Source organism: Pelophylax lessonae (assembly GCF_965119305.1).
Source record: "Pelophylax lessonae genome assembly, chromosome: 8".
In the NCBI taxonomy this organism is placed as follows: Eukaryota; Metazoa; Chordata; class Amphibia; order Anura; family Ranidae; genus Pelophylax; species Pelophylax lessonae.
Window position 1 is genome coordinate 60678911 of NC_138775.1, and position 18638 is coordinate 60697548.

At 45.6% G+C, this 18638-nt stretch overlaps 1 protein-coding gene across 2 annotated transcripts in view; it reads right to left on the minus strand.

Annotated features, from left to right (window-relative positions):
- PXK (PX domain containing serine/threonine kinase like) overlaps nt 1-18638 on the minus strand; it is a 174724-nt gene that overhangs the window by 60710 nt on the left and 95376 nt on the right. For both annotated transcript variants that reach the window (XM_082265566.1, XM_082265567.1), the window contains exons 4-6: nt 17558-17744; nt 652-729; nt 491-564 (exon numbers count right to left, since the gene is read on the minus strand). In XM_082265566.1, the coding sequence (XP_082121692.1) occupies nt 491-564; nt 652-729; nt 17558-17744 (339 nt within the window). The remainder of the gene's footprint in view (nt 1-490; nt 565-651; nt 730-17557; nt 17745-18638) is intronic.

Genomic DNA, 18638 nt, shown 5'->3' on the forward strand with positions numbered 1-18638 from the left:
TAGTTCCATAGACTTCAATGGACACGCTGCAGAAACACATGAAGTGCATTTTTGCCCTTTGCATTTTTTAATCTAACTAACAGCAAAAACATGTCCACTTTAACATAACAAAGAAAAACGTGTCAAAAACATGTGTGCACCACAAAAAGCTCTGCAGAAACGGATCAAAATCAAACTGCATAGGTATGAACCAGGCCTAAAAATAACAGGAAAACCTACTATGTTTTTACATTCCAACATCTCTTATATGAAACCAACACATACCCTGAAACCAGATCATTTCATGCATTTTTTTTGTAGGTTTTCAAAGTCTGACAACCAACAAAGGAGATTATATATATATATATATATATATATATACACATATACACATATACACAAACATACACACACTCAGTAGCTACTGTAAGCTATGCTCCGAGGCCTTCATTTCTAATTTTGCCTGGAGAGCATCTTTAAATGAATCAGGAAGGACAGTTAATCCACTTACCCAACTTAACACAAGATGCTCTTTAGGCTGATTTTTACATCTCATTAGAAAATACCTTTTCCGTAATCTCCAGCCTATGGGAAAACAACAAAAGATGGGATCCATTGACATCAAAGCCAGAAGAAATTTCAGACACAGATGATTCTTAAACACAATCTCACCTATGTCTTTAAGGGGCTCCATCACCTCGTATTTGGGATCTGATCGGAAGAACATGGACACTTGTTGCAAGGCAATTTCTGTGCAAATATAACAGTAATTTAATTAATCATCAATTATTTTTTTTGAGCATATTACCTTTTCATAGCTACCCAATACTTATGATGTATAATAAAAACATAAGAATATATTCTTAGGAAAAAATCTTCCACCTGCTGGATAATAGCAAGGAATGCTTCCGATTTCATTTTTTACTTTCCAACCTCCTAATGGGGTAATAAAACACATCTACCGCAGTCTAATGCCCTATCAATCTCATAGGGAGTCTGTAAAACAGACTAGGTTGAGGAGTCTCATGAGATGAGTCACCTTGTAGCTTCAAATATCTCTACTACAGATGCAAGAATCCCATGACATACTTCTTGGTTTTTGAGTTCCTCAAGAACTCAATCCATCAATGCTAGCAACTCCTGCCTTGGAACATTGCCACTTAACTTCTGTGATACCTTATAATTCTTTGCCACTTTAGCCACATCTATAACAAAATGGCTGCAGTGGGACTTTAAAAACCCAGCATTGGGATGCCCTTGTAGAAGTAGCTACAGATGTACAGACCCAGGTAAAAAACTGAAAGTGGACTTTAAATAAAAAAATTGTACCTATGTAGTACCCTGAAAAAAAAAAATGGGATTTTTGACTTACCGTAAAATCTATTTCTCTGATGTTCATTGATGGACACAGCTCTTCATCGCCATGACCGTAGGGTTAAACTGCCCCCTGCAGGAGTAGGACACTAGGCAGAGAAAAGCCTGAGCACAGCTATGGGGCAGTTCCTGGGGGTATACTCCCACTTCCTACTATAGGTATTCCGTTTTGTAACCAGCAGTGTCAGAAGAAGAAAACCCAACTCCAAAGAGGGGCTGGTGCTGTGTCCGTCCATGATCATCAGAGAAATGTATTTTACAGTAAGTCAAAAAAATGTTTTTTTGTAAAATCTTACCGTAAAATCCTTTTCTCTTAGCTCATTGACAGACGTAGTCCTCGGGGATACACCACATTCGGGTTATGTTGCCTCCACAGGAGCAGGACTAGACAGGAAATTAAAAAGCTCTGGCCACACCCTAGGGGCAGTCCCAGAGGGTATATCCTCTCTCTCTCTGCCTCAGCAAATCAGTTATGTGAAAAAGCAGTCTTTAGAAATTTTAACCCAACACAACTCAAAAACAGAGGGGCGGGGACTACGTCTGTCAATGAGCTAAGAGAAAAGGATTTTACGGTAAGATTTTACAAAAATCCATTTTTCTCTAGCGCTCATTGACAGACGTAGTCCTCGGTGATACACCACCTTCGGGACGTCCCAGAGCAGTATCACAAATGAGGGGTGGGAAAATGGAAATCAAATCCCAATCTAGAAGGCCCAACCGGTGCCAACTAGAAGTTTACAATGCTCATCCTTAATGATGAGACTCAACAAAAAAGAGAAAATTTTTTTTTTTTTTTTTCAAACAGAAAAAAACCCTCGAGGTAGACCACCGGTCTCCTCAAATTGCGGCCTGCAAAACCTTGCGGCCAAATGAGGCATCCGCCGATGCCGTCACATCAATTTTATAGAATTTTGTAAAGGTATGTACCGACGACCAGGTGGCCGCCTTACATACCTGGACCACTGACGCCTGATGGCGAAAGGCCCAGGAAGTACTGAGCGCTCGAGTGGAGTGCGCCCTAACAGGGAACGGAGGACTCTGACCCTTAATAGAATAAGCCTGTACCACCGTTTGTCTAATCCATTTGGCAATGGTCGCGGCAGATGCAGGCAAACCCTTTCTGGGGCCATCCGTGATCACAAAAAGTGAATCCGTCTCACGGAATGATTCCGTAGCTTTCAGGTATACCCTGATTGCCCGAACCACATCTAAGGAATGCAACGCATGTTCCCGATGATGATTGGGCTGAGGACACAAGGAAGGTAGTACAATATCTTCATTCAGATGAAAATCTGAAACCACCTTAGGAAGAAAAGATGGCTTAGGATGAAGTACTACCTTATCCCTATGAATCACTAGGTATGGGGACTGGCATGATAATGCAGCCAGTTCTGACACCCTGCGAGCAGAAGTAATAGCCACCAAGAAGGCCACCTTCTGGGATAAAGTAAGCAAGGGAATCTCCCTGATGTTTTCAAAGGGAGGTTTCTGTAGAACCGACAAAATCAAATTAAGATCCCAGGGCGGTAAGGGCGCGCGGACTGGAGGAGCCAGGTGCCGCACCCCCTGGATGAAATTCCGCACCAAGGACTTGGTAGCTAAAGGTTTCTGAAAGAAGATTGCTAATGCTGAAACTTGACCCTTGATGGTGCTCAAGGCTAGCTTCTGCTCAACCCCTTGTTGCAAAAAGGCCAATATTCGAGTCACCGAATAGGTACGTGGAGGAAATCCTAAAGATTCGCACCACGCAATATAAGTCTTCCATGTGTGATAATAGACCTTGCTGGAAGTCGCTTTCCTTGCTTTAATAAGGGTAGGAATGACTGAAGTAGACAAACCTCTGTCCTTCAGTACTTGGGTCTCAATGGCCAGGCCATTAAACCCAGCGACTGTAAAGCATGATGGTAAATTGGTCCTTGAGACCACAGACACTCCCTGAGACGAAGTTCCCACGGAACGTCTGCGACTAGCATGTCCAAGTCGGCCAGGCCGGCTTGAGGAGGCCAGCCTAGAATTTCTAGGACCACTGGCGCTGATAGAATCTGAACCAGGCGTCCCTAGAGGTATCTGGCCCCGACCATCCGAGAAAGTCTGGTCGTTTTCTGTTCCCACACATTTATCAGATACCTGATTGTTATCAGGAAGGGTGATCTTTTCTGGTTGAACCTCAGGGACCGAAGTCACCCGACTAGAGGCTACTTGGCCTATCTGGTCAACCAGATCCGATTCCTGTGAGGTATAGGGACTAATCTTAGGAAAAGGTAAAGGAAAAGATCTATTCAGGGAACGGTAACTACCGCTTCCTGTAGTACTTAAATGTTGGAAGGGAAGAATCGCACCGGTAGTAGTGGTTGATGCTCGATCTAATGTCCTGAATACCGGTGAAAACGTCCCCCCACCCTGAAACCGGGTGGGGGCGCACCTTCAGGCTGTGTACTCCTTTGCTTCGGGTTTGGCTGGGTTGGTCCTCTGCTTGTCCGACCAGCCCTTCTTGAACCCTCCTGGAGGAGTCTTGCCTTTCCCGCTTGTACCAGCCGGGCGCCCTTTATGGGCGGTAAAGAAAGGTCCTCGCTTGTTGCGAGGTCCCTTAGCTTTAGCAGCCTGTGGCAAAAAAGTGCTCTTGCCCCCAGTGGCATCCTTAATGATTTCATCTAGGTTGGCCCCAAATAGACGATTCCCCTGAAAAAGGAGATTTGTCAAGGTCTTTTTGGAACCTAGGTCAGCTGACCAGCATTTTAACCACAGCACACGTCTGAGGATGACCGCTGACATAGATGCATGCCCTAATAAGGGAGTAGTGTCCAAGGCTGCGTCACAGATAAACTGTAGCCCTTGTATAATCTGTTCCATCAAATCAGATGTCTCCTGGGGAATATCTTTTCCCCTAAGGTCTTGGCGTGCCATTCTCGCCCATTCCGTAAGTGTCTGGGAAACTAGACCAATAACAATTACTGGTCTAAATGCTGACCCTATCAGAGAGAAGATGGTGCGGGACTCTGCTTCCATCTTTCGATCCACCGGATCCTTAAAGGACGAAGTGTCCTCCACTGGGATAACCGTGGCTTTATTCAGCCTGGAAATAGGTGGATCCACCACTGGTGGTACCGTCCATTTCTTAATGATGGATTCCTCAAACGGATAGCGTCTAGCAATACGCTTGGAAATAGTAAAGGTACGTTTAGAATGCTCCCATTCTCCTTTAATCTGATTACCGAAACATTTGGGTACAGGAAAAACCTTCACCGTTTTGATGGGCTTATTAGTACCAAAAGGAATCTCTGTTTCAGTTGCCTCTGCCGGTAAAGCCTCAAGTTTTAAGGTTTCCTGCACTGCCACAACTAGTGCGTCCACCAATGCTTCTTCCTGAATTATAGCAGGAGAAGAAGCATCCTCCTCACTGTCTGAGGGGGCTTTACCTGGGATAACAGCCTTTGCAGAGGAACCTGCAACTGCAGTGACCATCTCTGAATCAGAGTCAGAGGTGTCAGATAGTATAGGGGTAGGCGGGGGTCGCTTCATTGACCCCCGTCCCTGACAGGCCGCCTCCACCCGAGCCACCATAGACTCCAAAATTGCTGTAAATGACTCTACACTCTGTGCACCGGCGGGTCCCGTGGCCCCCTCGAGGGAAACAGGTGGGGGAATATGTGTGGCAGGGTCCATGATAATTCCAGTCACTTCCTGGATAATATAATTCAAAAATAAAAAACTTTTTTTCTTTTTTTTTTTTCAGACCCCCAGCGCCACAAAAAGCCCCTTAGTGTTACCTGCTAGGGATCCCTATCGATCGAGAAAGAGAGAGAGATAGACCCCCAGGCTCACCACTTGATGCTCAGAGTTTAACTGCAACAGGTTACAGCGCTGTCTTGACAAACAGGAAGTCTTTTGGCTGGCTGCCCAGGAAGAAAGGAGGCGGCTCCGCCCCTCTGCACGCCTTCCGACGCCTCCCCTAGCTCCACGAGGTGTTTGGATCACCTCAAACATGGCCGCCCCCATGCTGGAGACACGAGGCTACGCCAAAATGGCGGCTCGTGCGATCCAGCAAAAAAAAATGGCGGCGGCCTGTACTGAATAGCGGTGTGCTGCAGGGCACACAACACTCTCTCTGCATGGGGATTTGGCGTGGTTGGCGGTACCGGCCCTGGCGGACCACATGGCCATTCGGGAGGCATGCTAATAGCTGGAGATCTGATTAGGAAGGCAGTCTACATGTCCGTGGCTTCTGACTGGTTGACTGGTAGGTAGCTTATTCTTATCACCGTAAGATTCCCAGAATGCCACAGATTATAATCTTTTTAACATGTATACAATTAGATTGTTAGCTCCCAAACCAAGCCTCCTGGCTTTTTGCACATAAAATCACACTCAAAGTAGGAGGATCTGTGTCATTTATAGGATAGAGAGGGACTCTATCTTACCATACAGAGAGGGGCCCGCGTTCACCACAAGACCCGTCAGGGGAAAAGGGGGAACATACTACTCACCATACCGGAACCAGGCGGGCACCAACTCCTGACAGTACCCCTCTCCACTGGGGCGGGAGGGCTGTCGACCGATATGGACGCCGTGACTCATGGTCTTTGGCGTTTCAGCGAGACGTTTAACTCGCGGGGTCAGTCCTTTAATGGGACTTTGTCGCGGCCGACCCAGCGCGGAGCTATGGCCTGCACGCGCTCGTAGGCTGAACTGGGGTGACCACCGGATCTCAACATCCAGCCCGTCGCCCAGTTCAGCTTTCTTGCTTGAAGATCTCACAGGAACACTGGAGAAAAAAAGCTGTCTAAAAAATCCTTTAAGAAAAAAATCTTGCCAGGACCTAAGATCCCAGCAAGGTATCTAGGTCCTTACTCCTAACTAGACAGAAAATAACTGATTTGCTGAGGCAGAGAGAGAGAGGATATACCCTCTGGGACTGCCCCTAGGGTGTGGCCAGAGCTTTTTAATTTCCTGTCTAGTCCTGCTCCTGTGGAGGCAACATAACCCGAAGGTGGTGTATCACCGAGGACTACGTCTGTCAATGAGCGCTAGAGAAATCCCATTTTTGTTCATTGACGGACACAGCTCTTAATCTTCATTACCGTAGGAATGTCCCAAAGCAGTGTCAAACATGAGGGGTGGCAACAGCAGAACAAACTTCCCAAGGCTAAACATAGCCAACCAGGTAACATGGAGCTCAACTGAGAACAACTGGAGCTTACCTGAAAAAAAACACCCTCAAAAGAGGAAAAATCCTACAAACAGCAGCCTGCAAAACTTGAAGCCAAAAGAAGCAGCCACAGATGCCAAGACATCCACTTTATAAAACTTTGTGAATGTGTGTACAGATGACCAAGTGGCCGCCTTGTAAACTTGCATCACTGATCCCTGATGACGGAAGGCCCAGGAGGCACTAGGCGCCCGAGTAGAGTGCGCGCTGACAGGGAAAGGAGGAACCTGACCCTTAATAGAATAAGCCTGAACCACAGTCTGTCTGATTCATCTGGAAACAGTCACAGCAGAAGCAGCCAGTCCCTTGCGAGGTCCATCCAGGAGGACAAAAAGTGAGTCTGACTTCCTAAAAGACTCTGTAGCTGCCATGTACACCCTGTTTGCCCGAACCACATCCAGGGAATGCAAGGTAACTTCCTTAGGATGCTTAGGCTTAGGACACAGGAGGGCAACACAATGTCCTCATTCAGATGAAATTCAGAGATGACCTTTGGAAAGAAATGCGAAGAACCACATGATCCCTGTGAACCACTAGATAAGGTAAACGACAAGACAGCATCGCCAGCTCAGACACCCTGCACGCAGAAGAAATATCCAACAAAAAGGAGAATCTCACGAATGTTCCCAAAGGGAGGTTTCTGAAGAACTGACAACACCAAATTGAGGTCCCATGGCGGCAATGGCGACTGCACTGGGGGAGCCAAGTGTCTCACTCCCTGGAGGAAGGTGGGTATCAAGGAGTAGTGTGTGGCCATCGGACATTGAAAGAAAATTGCCAAGGCTGAAACCTGGCCCTTGATGGTACTCAAGGCCAAATGCTGCTCGACTCCTCGCTGGAGGAAGGCCAATATCCGAGTCACCAAAAAGGAGCTAGGGTGAACCCCAAGAGACTCACACCACGCTATATACATCTTCCAAGTATGATGGCAATTCTTCCTGGAAGTAGGTTTTCTAGCTTTTAAAAGTGTAGAAATCTTTCAGCACTTGGCTTTCAACAGCCAAGCCAGCAACTGTAAAGCAGGATGGAAGATCGGACCTTGAGACAACAGATCTTTCGTTAGGGATCTTAGGGATCTTCCCAGATTGGCGTACCAAGACCGAGGCCGATCCGCAGCCACTAGGATGACCGGAATTCCTTCTGCCTCGACCATGCGCAGGAGTCTCAGCAGAAGTTTGAGGAGGAGGAAAGGTGTATATCAGATGATAACGCCAGGGAGCCACTAAGGCATCTGTGGTGTTGGTTAGAGGATCCCGAGACAGTGCCACAAACCTCTGTACTTTCCTGTTGAGACGAGATGCCAACAGATCCATGTCGAGAGACACAACTGACGGAACACCTCCAGATGAAGTGACCATTCTCCTTGGCCTAACGCCTGTGGACTGAGATAGTCCGCGTGCCAATGTTCCACTCCTGGAATGTGCACAGCAGAGATGGCTGGAATGAACCATTCTGCCCACCTTAGAATGCCAGCTACTTCCCGAGCCACCAGGACACTTCTTATGCCCCCTTGGTGATTGACATAGGTCACAGCCGTGGCATTGTCCATATGAATATGTACCAGACACCCCTGGAGACGATGAGTCCAATGATCCAGACAAAGCCTGATCACTCAGGGCTGCAGTACATTGATCGGAAATCTGGACTCTTCCTGAGTCCAGACCCCTTGAGCACACTCCGTGCCGAGGGCGCCTCCCCACCAGGATATGCTGGCATCCATGGTAATGACCGTCCAGTACAGGGGAAGAAAGGATTTTACCTGAAGAAGAGCCGGAGAGCAAAGCCAACAAACCAGGGATCCCCTTGTGCTCCGGGTCAACAGGATTAGAATGTCCGGAGACTGTGGATCCTTGTTCCATTTCACCAGAATCTTCTTTTGTAGAGATCTTGTGTAGAACTATGCACATGAAACCGCCTCGAAGGTAGATACCAACAGGCCCATCCACATGCAAGTCCGAAGAGATGACCGTCTGCAGGACAGAAGAAGCCGGATCGCCTCCTGCAACTTCTAAAGTTTTGCCAGAGGGAGAAACACTCTGGCCGAGGCCATAGTCAGTCCCAAATATTCCAGGCTCGTGGACGGGACCAGAACAGACTTCTGAAGATTCAGAATCCAACCAAACTCCCTCAGCATTTGCAGAGCGATTTCTAAGTTGGCCAACAGAGAAGACTAAAGACTCTGCTCACAAAAGCAGGTACCCCAAGGTCGCAGTAATGCCAGAACCGGGGCCAACACTTTTGTGAAGACTGAGGAGCGGAGGCGAGACCAAAGGGTAATGCCACAAACTGATAATGCTCCTCGCCCACAGCAAAGCAGAGGAAGCGCTGATGGGCGATACAAATGGGGATGTGAAGGTAAGCGTCCTTGATGTCGATGGATGCGAGAAAATCCCCCTGATGTAGGGACGTCACCACCATGCCAATAGATTCGATTCTGAAAATCCGTACTCGCACAAGGCAGTTTAGTGCCTTGAGGTCCAGAATTGGACGCACCTTGCCCTCCTTCCTGGGAACCGTAAACATGTTTGAATAGAAGCCTCAAAAACCTTCCAAAATCGGAAACCGGGAAAGATCACTCCTTGAAGTAACAAGTCTTGTACTGCCCCATAGAGATCCTGTAAGTGATCTGGGGATATACAGCTGTGCTTATAAGTTTACATACCCTGGCAAAATTTATGATTTCTTGCCCATTTTTCAGGGGAATATGAATGATTACATAAAAACTCTTCTTTCACTCATAATTAGTGTTTGGCTGAAGCCATTTATTATCAATCAACTGTGTTTACTCTTTTTTAAATCATAATGACAACCGAAACTTCCCAAATTACCCTGATCAAACGTTCTTACCCCAGTTCTTAATTCTGTGTATTGCCCCCTTTACCTTCATTGACAGCTTTAAGTCTTTTGTGGTATTTGTGGATGAGGCTCTTTATCTTCTCAGATGGTAAAGCTGCCCATTCTTCCAGGCAAAAAGGCCTCCAGTTCCTGTAAATTCTTGGGCTGTCTTGCATGAACTGCACGTTTGAGATCTCCCCATAGTGGTTCAATGATATTGAGGTCAGGAGACTGTGATGGTCACTCCAGAACCTTCACTTTATTCTGCTGTAGCCAATGACAGGACCACTTGGCCTTGTGTTTAGGATCATTGTCATGTTGGAATGTCCAAGTACGTCCCATGCGCAGCTTCCGGGCTGATGAATGCAAATTTTCCTCCAATATTTTTTGATAACATACTGCATTCATCTTGCCATCAATTCTGACCAAATTTCCTGTGCCTTTGTAGCTCAAACATCCCCAAAACATCAGTGATCCACCTCTGTGTTTCACAGTAGGAATGGTGTACGTTTCATCATAGGCCTTGTTGACTCCTCTCCAAATGTAGCGTTAATGGTTGTTGCCAAAAAGCTCAATTTCGGTCTCATCACTCCAAATTACTTTGTGCCAGAAGGTTTGAGGTTCGTCTCTGTGCTGTTTGGCGTATTGTAAGCAGGATACTTTGTGGCACTTGCGTAGTAATGGCTTTCTTCTGGCGACTCGACCATGCAGCCCATCTTTCTTCAAGTGCCTCCTTATTGTGCATCTTGAAAAAGCCACACCACATGTTTTCAGAGTCCTGTATTTCACCTGAAGTTATTTGTGCGTTTTTCTCTGCATCCCAAACAATTTTCCTGGCAGTTGTGGCTGAAATTTTAGTTGGTCTACTTGACCGTAGTTTGGTTTCAACAGAACCCCTCATTTTTCACTTTTTGATTGAGTATGAACACTACTGATTGGCATTCTCAATTCCTTGGATATCTTTTTATATCCCTTTTCTGTTTTATACAGTTCAACTACCTTTTCCCGAAGATCCTTTGACAATTATTTTGCTTTCCCCATTACTCAGATCTCAGAAACGTCAGTGCAGCACTGGATGAAAGATGCAAGGGTCTGTCAGGAGACAAGAAACTCATTGACCTTTTACACACACACACACACACACACACACACACACACACACACACACACACACACACACACTAATTACATCACAGGTGAGGACGGTTACCTTTAATAGCCATTCAAACCCCTTTGTGTCAACTTGTTTGCATGTTATCAGGCCAAAATCACCAGGGTATGTAAACTTTTGATCAGGGTCATTTTATGTAGTTTCTGTTGTCATCATGATTTAAAAAGAGTAAACACAGTTGATTGATAATAAATGGCTTCAGCCAAACACTAAACATGAGTGAAAGAAAAGTTTTTGTGTTATCATTTATATTCTCCGAAAAATGACCAAGAAATAATAAATTCTGCCAGGGTATGTAAACTTATGAGCACAACTGTATGCGGGTTGGAAGGGAAGAACCTTTCGGGTGGATGTGATCGAAACTCGATCTTTTAGCCGGATCAAATGACTTAGTGGACCCAATTGTCTTGAATCAGGAAGGTCCACGGGTCCCGAAACCAGCGAAGACGCCCCCCCCCACCCCAGATACGTGTGAGGGCGCCCCTTCATGCGGAGGAGTTTTTGTCCGCAGTCCTGGCAGACCCAGCTCTTGGTTTGCCCGACCAAGACTTCTTGGAACCCCCATTGGAGGCCCGGAAGGTTTTAGATCCCTTGTCTTGAGATCCAGAGGGACAAAAAGGCCGCTTGTGAGCAGAAAAGGAAGGACCCCATCTGCGACGGGACTCCTCGCCCTTGGAAGCCTGAGGAAGAAGAGTGCTCTTTCCCCCTGTGAGGCCTTTGATGATGTCATCCAAGAAAGCTCCACAGGAGCGCCGCAGGACCACTGCTGAGATGGACAGTCTAGAAGCAGAAAAACGGCATCCAACGAGGCGTCAGACAAACTGTAGCCCTTGGACCAACTGATCCGCCAGCTCCACAAACTCAGGGGGGAGCGGTTTCTCCTTCAGGTCCCGGTGTAAAACTTTGCCCATTCAGTCGTACCTTGTGACACCAGGGTGATGGTAAACACCGGCCAAAGTGCCAACCGAGCCACAGTGAACATATGGCGGGTCAAGGCCTCTGACCATCTATCAGCCACATAAGAGATGACCGGGGACTCTTTTACTGGTAGGACAGTGGCTTTATTCAACCTGGAAACTGGGGAGTCCATTACAGGAGGTACCGTCCATTTTTTAAGGAGGTACTCCTAATAAGGTTACTGCCATGCAAAACGCTTAGGGATTGCAAAGGTACATTTTGGAGAACCCCCACTTTTTTGAGACAACATCGTTAAAAAAGGGAAAGGGGGAACACCCTCGCCCCTTTAAAGGACTTGTGGGTTCCAAAGGTGACCCGCGCCTCTGATTCTGGGTTAATCACATCTTCCATATGTAAGGTTTCCCGCACCAATACAATCAGTGCATCCACTAGCGCCTTTTCATGAGCGGCTAGAGGAACAGAGGAATCATCCTCACTATCTGAGCACGCAGGGTGCGTGAACGCAGATCCTGAAGGGTAACTAGCATCCCCGGTGGCCAAATTAAGACCCTGGATCTGCGAAACAGAGGAAGCAGGTGAAGGCGGGGTGACGCTTTTTGGTAGCCTGTTTGCCCATGACCAAATCCACTTTGGACACCAGGGACTCCAGGACCGCCGTCAGTGCAGCCAGTTGTGGGGCCCCAGAGGGCCCAGCAGCCTCTGAGAGGGGATCAGGTGGTGATACATGCTTCAGAGACTACATGAATGGAGAAGGGGAATTGGCACAACAAAGTGTATCAACACTGCAAGTGACAACCCACTGTGCTGTTAATACCACAAGGCCCAGCACAGCACTACCGCTGTATAGCAGCAAGAGGGAGAGACAACCCCACCAGGCACTCACCACCACCGGTCAGCTAACAGCAAAGCTATCTGCACCTACGCGGCGATCAGGGAGAGGAACAGCGCTGATTCAGACACTAGAGGCTGAGGAGACTTCCCACTGCCGAATCACCGCCCATTTGAACTAAAAAAAAAATGGCTGCCGTTTTTTGCAATGGGAAACCATGGAAAAATGGCAGCTGAGGCTACACAAACACAGTCGCCGATCTGTAGCACATAAGGCTACAAGCAAATGACAGCGGCTCCTGGGGTCCTAGGGCCTGAAAAAACTATCCCTACAGGGAGGGGGGTCCTGACAGGAACCCCCACCAGGCCAATCCCGTCCAAGGAGTGATCGTTTGGTTGCTGGCGGCGCGCTACCCCCCCCACCCCCATGCAGCACCCCATTTGACCTAAGGAAGGTATGTCTGCCCCGGGGAAGAGGGGGGAGGGTTGTGTGTGAGCAGATGGAGGGCACAGGCGCAATAGACCACCGAGTTGGGGGAAGGGGAGACGGGATTGGGAAGGAGGGGAATCTGGGAATCCGATCATTCCAGGGAGGGGCCCAGGTCCACCCCAAAACCCGCCAGGGGTAGAGGGGGGAGAGCTACTTACCACACCAGGAACAGGATGGGCACCGCTATGGACAGGACACCGCTCTATCGTAATGTGGGTGCTGTCAGCCATGAGTAAACCCTGTGACTAAGGCCAAAGCCAGTTCGTATGCATCCTCGTCAGATGTTTAACTCGCAGGCCAGCCCCCATCCAGTGAAGCTATGTCGAAGCCAACCTAGTGCGGAGCTGCGGTCTGAACGCGCTGGCTGGCCGGACTGGGGGGACCCTAAGGATCTATGTTATGCAGTTCGTTGCCCAGTCTGGCAGTTGATAGTAGATTCTCACAGGAACAAATTAATAAAACAAGGAAAATATTCCATTAAGAAAGAAAAATTGCTAGGACCAGAGATCCCAGCAAAGAACTAGGTCCTTACTCCTGATTAGGCAAAAAAACCTGTATACCTATAGCAGGAAGTGGGAGTATAACCCAAGGGACTACCCCATAGGCGTGCTCAAGCTTTTCTCCTACTATCCTAGCCTAGTATCCTACTCCTGTAGGGGGCAGTATAACCATACGGTCAAGATGAAGAGCTGTGTGTCAATGAACGAAAGAGAAATATACTTTTTTATTTATTACAGGTACTTCTATAGCGCAATCAATTTACGCAGCGCTTTACATACATACATACATATATATATATATATATATATATATATATATATATATATATATATATATATATATATATATACATACATACATAGTACATTCACATCAGTCCCTGCCCTCGAGAAGCTTACAGTCTAAGGTGTTGAATTCCTCCTGAAAAAAAAAAAAAAGTGCACTTCCTGTGCCTACACCTGAATATATCTGCAATGTGAGATCTAAGGCACTGCTGCCAATGCCTACTAGGCTTCAAGTTATTTGGAGGGGAATTTTATTATTAGTCAGTCAAATAGATAGAGCCATCAATTGGAGTTACATTCAACAATGAATAAGTGTGAGCGTGAAAAAAAAACATAATCAGTGTGCTGAGCCATATAGTATTAGGTCTCTTGCACATGATACTCCTGCTTGAGAACCTACTTTTTCAGCATCTATGTTTCTTTTTGTATGTATTTGCGCGTGCATGTGATGAGCACAGGGCCAATTAGCACTGTCCAGACAGAGGGTCAAGGGCCCTGCAGCCTCATAGGACAATCAGGGGGGAAAGAAAAAGAGGAGTACCAAGAATTTGCAAAGTAGGGATGTTAGAGAGACAAAAGATCACTGTGAAACCAAGATGGCTGAGCATGGGCAATCCAGGTTTCCCACAACTGGAGAAATTTCTCATGGGTGTCTAACAATATGGAATTTGGAGGGAGATTTAAAAATGTTACAACAGTGCTGATAGCTGGAACTTCTGAAATGAGGAAGAAAAGTCATCCCACTACCAAGATGGCCACCTCCACACAAAGACACAGAACAATGTATGTTAAGTCAGTAATGGGGAAAGATCAATTGCAAGAATACTGCAGGTAATACTGGTAACTGGACCTTTTCCCTCTGCTTGTCTTTGTTATATTAAGCTGCTTCCAGGATTCATTTAATCTTTAAGCTGTCCATACAACCCATGTCTCTCTGTTTTGTGACATCTGCTAAAGCTGTCATTATATTTGGGCCTTTGTTCTGTGCAATATGTGAACACTTGAAGAACATGTGTTGATAAAAACAAGGTATTTCATCTCCTCATGTAGACTGTGTAGACATCAAAGGCAGCTGCTACAGCTGGCTTTTATTTTTCCATTATATGATAAAACATGGAAGACAAAGAGCAGCTGATACACGGTTGATTTGAGCCTGTAACCCAAAAATAATACATTCACAAGACAATAGATTTACTCCCTAAAAAATAAAAAATGTGCTTAACGAGGTTCTTCACCCTGTAAATAAAATTATAAAAGTCAGCAGCTACAAACATTGTAGATGCTGACTTAAAAAAAAAAAAAAAAAATCCAGTGATATCTTCACCCCACCCAGCTTTTGACGATCTTCGGGTTCAGGCACCAGCATCTTAACTGTTGGTAGCTGACTCTGACTCCTTGTAGCTTCAAAGTCGGCTGTCCAGTGCGCATGTGCGAGCCACACCGCACCCCGTAAATGTTCCCGCAGTCTCCTGGGACCTGTCACGTGTCCCATGAGCCTGTGTGAGGGGGAGGATGGGCTGAACTTATATTTACAGTATATCACAAAAGTGAGTACAGCCCTCACATATTTGAAAATATCTTATTATACCTTTTCATGTGACAACACTGAAGAAATTACACTTTGCTACAATGCAAAGTAGTGAGTGTACAGCTTGTATAACAGTGTAAATTTGCTGTCCCCTCAAAATAACTCAACACACAGCCATTAATGTCTAAGCCGCAGGCAACAAAAATGAGTACAACCCTAAGTGACAATGTCAAAATTGGGCCCGAATAGCCATTTTCACTCCCCGGTGTCATGTGACTCGTTAGTGTTACAAGGTCTTAGGTGTGAATGGGGAGCGGATGTGTTAAATTTGGTGTTATTGCTCTCACTCTCTCATACTGCTCACTGGAAGTTTAACATGGCACCTCATGGCAAAGAACTCTCTGAGGATCTGAAAAAAAGAATTGTTGCTCTACATAAAGATAGCCTAGCTATAAGAATATTGCCAAGACCCTGAAACCGAACTGCAGCATGGTGGCCAAGACCATACAGCGGTTTAACAGAACAAGCCTCGCCATGGTCCATCAAAGAAGTTGAGTGCAGCATCATATCCAGAGGTTGTCTTTGAGAAATAGACATGAGTGCCGCCAGCATTGCTGCAGAGGTTGAATGGGGGGGGGGGGGAGTCAGCCTGTCAGTGCTTAGACCATACACCACATACTACATCAAAAAAGTCTGCATGGCTGTCATCCCAGAAGGAAGCCTCTTCTAAATATGATGCACAAGAAAGCCTGCAAACAGTTTGCTGAAGACAAGCAGACTAAGGACATAAATTACTGGAACCATGTCCTGTGGTCTGATGAGACCAAGATAAACTTATTTGGTGTCAAGCGTGTGGCAGCAACCAGGTGAGAAGTACAAAGACAAGTGTGTCTTGACTACAGTCAAGCATGGTGGTGGGAGTGTCATGGTCTGGGGCTGCATGAGTGCTGCCGGCACTGGGGAGCTACAGTTCATTGAGGGAACCATGAATGCCAACATGTACTGTGACATACTGAAGCAGAGCATGATCCCCTCCCTTTGGAGACTGGGCCGCAGGGCAGTATTCCAAGATGATAACGACCCCAAACACACCTCTAAGATGACCACTGCCTTGCTAAAGAAGCTGGGGGTAAAGGTGATGGACTGGCCAAGCATGTCTCCAGACCTAAACCCTATTGACCATCTGTGGGGCATCCTCAAACAGAAGGTGGAGGAGTGCAAGGTCTCTAACATCCACCAGCTACATGATGTCATCATGGAGGAGTGTAAGAGGACTCCAGGGGTGAACTCCATGCCCAAGAGGGTTAAGGAAGTGCTAAAAAATAATGGTGGCCACACAAAATATTGACACTTTGGGCCCAATTTGGACATTGTCACTTAGGGGTGTACTCACATTTGTTGCCAGCGGTTTAGACATTATTGGCTGTGTGTTGAGTTATTTTGAGGGGACAGCAAATTTACACTGTTATACAAGGTGTACAATCACTACTTTACATTGTAGCAAAGTGTCATCTCTTCAGTGTTGCCACATTAAAAGATATAATAAAATATTTTCAAAAATGTGAGGGGTGTACTCACTTTTGTGAGATACTGTAGATCGCCCCAGCAATCTGAACGTAAGTGTCAAAATCAGGTAACCCCTCCCTGAAAAAAAAAAACATTCCAAATGTTGGAGAGGAGGGGAGGGAGGTTCTATTTTGAGTGAAGTTCCATTTTAAATCATAAAGCTTCAAGAAAAAAAATGTATAGATGATACACAATAGTCCTAATAGTTTGCATACAAAGCATTCTTGTTTAGTAAAAGGACACAATAATATACCACTGGTTCGTTTTCTTGGCTTTACTGCAAGAATTAGACAGACGACAGGAATTAGCAAAACACATGTGGGCACTTTAAGGATAGACATTTTTCAGAACCTACTAAGCTGGGTTAATTTATCTAAAAGGATAATTTAGAGAGCCTGAAGATCAGCACTAAAGATGCAGATCAGCCAGGCCACCTGACAACTGGGCACGGGGTGTCATGTTTACATCATAGCGATGCTAAAGTGTGACATACAGTGTTGTCAGCAGCATTCATGCAGTAGAGAAAGTTCTTCATATTCACACTGATATATTCATTAGGCCACATAAAGCAGCCTTTCAGTTTTCAGTCAGCCTTGAGAGACAGAGATAATCTACTCACAGCCTGAATATCAGCAAATTAGGTCAGCAAAATCCTGTAAAATAATTACATGTGTGGGCACCCTAAACGTTTAGGGTTTGCATTCAGTGGTCCGCACTAAGAAGGACCCTTCGAATAACATTCTTGCAGCCAATGCAGACCTGTAGATTTAGTGACACTATCACACACAATTAGACTATCATACGACTGCATCATCTAAATCATGCCAAAATGTGACTCATTGTAGGGCACATAAAACATCAACATCTTGTGACCTACCTGTGTAATTTGCAGAATAATTATTTGGGTCGAGGAACTTTTTTACAATTTCACAATTACTCAATATATGATTGGAGGTGATAAAGTTTAGATAAATTTGGAGCCCTTTCTGTCGCTCAGCGATAAATTCACGGTCCATGTTTCTAATAAGTTTCTTGGGGGGAAGAGGTAGACTTAGACCTGAGATCTGAGAAGACATAAAAGCACAAAAGCATAGGCAAAATATGGTAAAGGCCACTAAGCAAAAACTTTCCAGCTAGGTGGAACAAAGTTTACAAAATGATTCATTACATCAAACACAGCAGCAAAAACAAATGCTTAATATTCTGTGTGGTCGGCATAATGAGTGACGATACCGCCTGTAAGATTGTCTAACTGTAATTTTAAAAGACAATTGCTCATTTAGTATATCTGGAGAAAAGAAGCAAATTTGCAAATATAGCCCTTAACCTTATTCGTTTAACATGCTTAAAGAGTTATCACAGGTCCAGGGCAGTGCTTTGTTTACATTCAGCTTGACACTGGCCTGCAATGTTGACTATAGAGAGAGAATGAAGAAGGAAAAGACATATGCAATATCCCTATATGCACATTCAGTTTTCAACCAATGGCATTCTAAATCACAATGTATGGGAGATGGGCATGACTTAGCTAAATATCTATGCAGTCCAGTGGTTTATAATCCGTTGCTCCAGTGAGTAGATGAGCATAGTGTAGCTTAAAGTGATCATTTACAGCTCCTGGGATTGAATTCATTAAACAGGTAAGCGGAGCAGATGCACTCTATGTACTTGTCAGTCAGCTGAATATAAACTAAGCACGGTTTACACGGACCTGGGCATGTGGCATGCTTTGGCATCCAACTTTGTATCCCTGGGTATATTAAAGTGGAAATAAACTTAAAAAATAAAACCCTGACAGGTATGATTTTTATGACAAAAGGAACCGTATTGGTCTCTTCTGTCATTAACGCTTCCCCCCTGCCTGTCAACAATAATTAACACTAAGCAGTGCATACGCAGCTCAGTATAAATTTATGGAACTGCTCTGTGTCATGATGAGGTTACTCCTGTGGGAGTGA